This window comes from Galeopterus variegatus, unplaced genomic scaffold (assembly GCF_000696425.1).
Source record: "Galeopterus variegatus unplaced genomic scaffold, G_variegatus-3.0.2 Scaffold106, whole genome shotgun sequence".
Taxonomy (NCBI): Eukaryota; Metazoa; Chordata; class Mammalia; order Dermoptera; family Cynocephalidae; genus Galeopterus; species Galeopterus variegatus.
In genome coordinates, this window is record NW_007726217.1 from 235,719 (window position 1) to 241,567 (window position 5,849).

The following is a 5,849-nucleotide window of genomic DNA, read 5'->3' on the forward strand; positions in this document are numbered from 1 at the left end:
ATCCGAACCCTCGGACGGGAGCGCCGCCGCGCTTCCCAAGCGGCGCACTTATCCAGTGCGCCACCGGGCCGGCCCAAAGTTTGCTGATTTTTGCAGTAGATTTTCTTCTTCATACTTTATTTTTCACCTTTCCCCCAAATTTGAGACCATTTAAATAACTTAAGGGAGATTCACACTGAAGTCCTCAGAAAAACAAAGAAAAGATTCTAAAACTGTCAGGGGTTTTTTCTTATATAACATGATCACTACATTATTTATTATTATAATTTTTATAGACTAAACTGAAAACATCAATCAGAGCTATTCTGTAATACAGTCTAAATGACTGGTGAATTATGGAAATACTCCAAATGGAGAAAACATATATAGGGCAGCCACATTAAATATGAGGTATATGTTCCTGAAAAAACCTGAATAATGTGAAACTAGCATAAGTTAAGACTAACTGTCTTATACATATAATGTAGAGGAGGGATGCATTCTTAGAGTACATGAATCTATAACCAATATAGAATGTTTTCATAAATACATGTTAATAATGCTTATTAATATATAATATAATACATTAAATTAGTATATTAATTATACAATTGTGTGGTTAATAATGTAATAATTAATTTTACAACACAGTGATTTATTAATCATGTAATTTTAAAATATAATTTAATGCACAATACATAATATACAAATAAATACAAAATTAGCTTAATGACATTACATTAACTAATACGGTATACTGCCTGAAAATAATTATAACTAGAAATTATTATTATCATCATCCAACAACACAGATAATGGGAGGGTTAAAAGATACTAAATTAGGATAAGCTATCTCTCCACATTCTGATGAAGGTGGGTCCGCTTCGCTGGAAGACTTTTTTTACTAAAGAATCAATCTGACATGGTTTGAATTTTTTCTTTTTTTTTTTCACTGAGGATTTCTTGAAATACAGATACATTTTCTATCTTTTGCCTTGCCACCATGGAACAGCAGTCTACATTTGGATCATCCTCAAAAATAGTAATTGCTGCTGAAATATGGTCAAAAGCCTATGCCAGTCACTTTGTTGTTAGTTGTCCTGGAAGGTCAAGGCTAATTGCCAAGGTCCACATCCTGCTGCCTTTGTTTTTCTAAATCTAGCAAGTCTTCCTTTGTTAATCCATGGAGGACAACCCAAGGAAAGTTTCAACAACCCCTCTATCAACCTTGTGCAGATTTACCTTCTGTGCCACTTTCACAGATTCTTTATTAGCAGGTGTTATGTGGTTTTCTAAGCTAATGCCTCTTTAAATTATGTTAAAGCTGAAATGTTTTGATAGCTTCAGAGTTAGTAGATATGGCTTGCCTGCTCATTATTATATTCTTAAAACCTTAGTGTGCCTTAAAATTGGAAAGCAAGCCATGACTTGGAGTAAATCTTTGTCTCCCTGTCATCTGCTTTCAAATCATCAAAAATACTTCTTGCCTTAACACAGATGATAGCTTGGCCTTAGGGGCACATTATGACAGCACTGTTCTTGCAGCCATAGTGCCGGAATTATTTCCATTTATCCCATTATCCTTGTCTGGTTATAAGATAACTTTTGTGAACTAAGGGGTATACCTGATTTAATGCTACTTTTCGTTTTTTGAGCATTACCTCTACTATTCTGCAGGGTACACGCTCCTAAATTAACGGCATGAGATATCATAGCAGTGGTTTGGTCATCTTCATAGATTTTTTTGTCACATATAACTTTTGTTCCAAAGTTACTGGATTTGGGGCACATTTCTATAGCACCAGCACTACCACTTAATGAACAACTGAATGACACTGTTATATAAAAAAGATTTTTAATTATATCAAGAGTAAATGTTAAGATAGCAGCACAACAGTAACCAAAAACATTAACCCAAGATCTGACACAGTATCATGTGATACTGATAAAGGATGATGGGAATTGTGTTTTCCTGCTAAAGTGACAGTGACACAGGGCAACAATGACATAGCTTAAATCCTTTCTGCCTGTCAGATTTGAAATTATGCATTTCTTGAAAAACTTTTTATTATTTTAGAAAGTTTCACAATATTTAAAATTTGAGACATAAAATAAGAGTTTAAATATATTTTCACTTTGCACTGTTTTCAGCCTCACATAATTCAAAGTTGCATAAAACAACATTACACTATACTTTCAAAAGCCTCTCTAGTCTGAAAGGAAAATACTTGAATGTAGTAAAAGAGAAAATTAAGCAACCAGATGGTATTAACAAGTATTTAAATAAATTAAGGAACGTGAACACAAATAATAAGATAAATCAATCTTACTAATGATCTAGGGTCAAACTGTAAGATTCAAAACAAAAGTTAGTGCACAATATATTACTCCACTTTTTTTTTTTTTTTTTTTTTTAAAAAATAACCGGAAAGGGGATCTTAACCCTTGACTTGGCGTTGTCAGCATCACGCTCTCCCAGTGAGCCAACCGGCCATCCCTATATGGGATCCGCACCCGGGGCCTTGGTGTTATCAGCACCGCACTCTCCCGAGTGAGCCATGGGCCGGCCCCTTACTCCACTTTTTTTTTTTTTTTTTAAAAGATGCCCGGTAAGGGGATCTTAACCCTTGACTTGGCGTTGTCAGCATCACGCTCTCCCAGTGAGCCAACCGGCCATCCCTATATGGGATCCGCACCCGGGGCCTTGGTGTTATCAGCACCGCACTCTCCCGAGTGAGCCATGGGCCGGCCCCTTACTCCACTTTTTTTTTTTTTTTTTAAAAGATGCCCGGTAAGGGGATCTTAACCCTTGACTTGGCGTTGTCAGCATCACGCTCTCCCAGTGAGCCAACCGGCCATCCCTATATGGGATCCGCACCCGGGGCCTTGGTGTTATCAGCACCGCACTCTCCCGAGTGAGCCATGGGCCGGCCCCTTACTCCACTTTTTTTTAAGACTAAGTTGCAAATAGAAAAGTACTCAGGTGTACATTAGAAAACTACATCCAAAATGAAAATAAACAAGTGACATTACCAAGAAAAATATTAGCAATAAAACTTACATCTTCAATGATCTTTGCTGCCCCTTTAGTAGCTGCACCTGTTGTAAATAAAAACATACATTATTATCCCCAGAATACACAGAAGTAAACATTGAAACCAAGAAGTTACTTTCCTCTCACTAAAGTGGGCTACAGTCTAGACCAGAATTTCTTGAAAAAATGTTCCAAGGAAACTGCATCAATATCTGCTTAGTAAAGGTAAGGATTCCCAGGCCCCACCTCCATCCTACTGTATTAGAATCTCTGGTGGTAAAGGAGCAGGTATAATAAAATAATTTGGGGGCCAGCCCGGTGGCGCACTGCTACAGTGCGCAGCTTGGGAGCGCAGCAGTGCTCCCGCTGAGGGTTCGGATCCCACATACAGACCGGTTCCCGCTCACTGGCTGAGCGAGGTGCGGGCGCAACACCGAGGGTTGCGATCCCGTTGCCGGTCCCGGTCCAGGTCCAGTACGGGTGCGACACTGAGGGTTGCAATCCGTTGCCGGACACGAAAAAAGACATAAATAAACAAATAAATAAATAATAAATAAAATAATTTGGGTTCTTAAAAAAATAAACTACACATACCACTTCTTTTTCCATCCATGCCACCCTGCTTGCTACCCACTTCCCTCAGAGAAATAGGGACATGTTTCCTTATATAATGTAATGAAAGATATTACTAATAAGAACTACTTAGGCTAGACAGCACTCACCTCTACAGTCTAGCCAAATGCCTTTATATCAATTCATACCTTTTAAAACACTGTTAGTGTTCCTTGTGGGCTGGGCAGCAGGTATTTTTGCCAGTGACACCACATTGGTTATAACTGGTGTCGTATCCGTCCTTGTAGAAGGAAGCTCCTTCAAAGCAGTTTGCACCTTAGAAATATTTACTGATTAAAATAAACAAATAGGTAAGAACTGGTGTAAACAAAAGAGTCACACACACACAGAAAAACATATTTAACAACTAGGTTTTCATGGAGCAATGAAGGCCTGACTGGTTAGCTCGCTTGGTTAGAGCACAGTGTTATAACACTAAGGTCAAGGGTTCAGATCCCCAGACCAGCCAGCCGCCAAAAAAAAATTAAGGAGCAATGCAAATATCTAATTCTATATAATGTCAGGTTAGGTGATTCTAGTCAGATTCATTAGGGCTTAAAGAGAGCCCGATTCTATAAAATTATAAACCCCAAATGACATTTAACAGGTAAAAACACAGGTATTAGCGTCAGGATTAACTGGGCTGTTCTATTACTGAATATTGAAACTCTTATACCTAAGTTTGCTTCAAATAAAAGCTGAACATGACAATTTTAAAAATAAGTTGATGAGGAAGCTATCCAATAACACTGGTTTTCTTAACCCACATTATAAAATGAATATTCTACCACTATCCTGACTAGTCCCAAGGAGTGGATGGCTAACACAGAAGATTAGCACAAGGCATACATAATCAAGGTGATGATTAATAAGACTGCAGAGATATGCAAGGGCCAGACTATAAGGAGCCAAAGCCTGTGGATTCTGTCAATTAGGCAGCACTCCAGGCTTTGATAAGAGAACATAGTATAAAGTGTTTTTAATCTAACACTCAAAAAGTGCTACTTAGGGGAGCTACTTTAAGAACATGCCACATATCTATCTATTCACCTGGATATTCTGACCACATGAGCCATCCTACTTATTTTATTCTTAGCCAGGAAAAACTTTATTTCCCATGAAGAACTGGTCTACTTTATTTTTTCTGACATAATTAATGTGTTGTTCTACTTCCTTGGCTATAAGCAAGCTCTGGGTCAAATCTTATGCCAGTCACAGCAACTATGTTAACATACTTTTATCTTTTCTCTTTGTTTGTCCTGATTTTCTATTTTTATTTCTAGTTTATTAACTAAATAGTATATATGCCTTAGTGTCACGTATTTATGCACAGATAATTTCAATCAAAAGCAATAAATCTAATTTCCCTACAAAAATTAGTACTTACACATTTATTGATTTCTTGGTGTCTTTGAATAGTAGAGCAAAAAGCATTAGAATTAATTTTTCCTCAGTGGCAATCTTTGAGGATTCTTAAAGAAAAATTTAAGGAAATTCAGGCTATTTGAATCCAGTGAAATTTTGTTTTTATTATATTATTTACAACTAACTGTGTGTGCTGATAGTACAAGGGGTCTTCAAATAGTTCATGGAAAGATTTATATTATCTTTTAATTTTATTTTTCCACAAACTTTTTGAAGAATGCTTGTGTATTCTAGCATTGACATAAAGATCCCATCATCCAAGTTTAATTCTACCTTTATTTTGTGAATGAGGTTCATTCTTAATTTGCTGATGACAAAACTCCAAGACACAAAACAGGTTACAGAAATGTTTGACGTTGCCTCGCCACTTTATGGACTCACTTAGCTTACCCTGTCGTTTACAACCATCACACTTGGCCATCTGAGAAAGAAATGTAAGAAAAGATAGGCTTAAAACTATAAAATAATCAAAAGATAACATCCATCATAAAACCAGAGGCAATATGAAACAGGATATATGAATCGGTTGGGACTATAAAATGTAAGGTTCCTATTTTAAAATATATATATTTAACCATTTGTTTCATATAGATGCACTACATCAAGAGAATATAAGAGTTGCTCTTCTGGGCCGGCCCGGTGGCGCACTGCTACAGTGCACCGCTTGGGAGTACGGTGGCGCTCCCGCCAAGGGTTCGGATCCCACATACAGACCGGTTCCCGCTCACTGGCTGAGCGAGGTGCGGGTGCAACACTGAGGGTTGCGATCCCGTTGCTGGTCCCGGTCCGGTACGGGCGC

At 37.6% G+C, this 5,849-nt stretch overlaps 1 protein-coding gene across 1 annotated transcript in view; it reads right to left on the reverse strand.

Moving 5' to 3' along the window:
- Positions 1–5,849, reverse strand: part of LOC103601252 (zinc finger MYM-type protein 6-like) — a 27,595-nt gene that overhangs the window by 1,880 nt on the left and 19,866 nt on the right. Inside the window, exons 7-9 of the mRNA XM_008585640.1 lie at positions 5,324–5,471; positions 3,775–3,915; positions 3,041–3,078 (exon numbers count right to left, since the gene is read on the reverse strand). Of these exons, the coding sequence (XP_008583862.1) occupies positions 3,041–3,078; positions 3,775–3,915; positions 5,324–5,471 (327 nt within the window). The remainder of the gene's footprint in view (positions 1–3,040; positions 3,079–3,774; positions 3,916–5,323; positions 5,472–5,849) is intronic.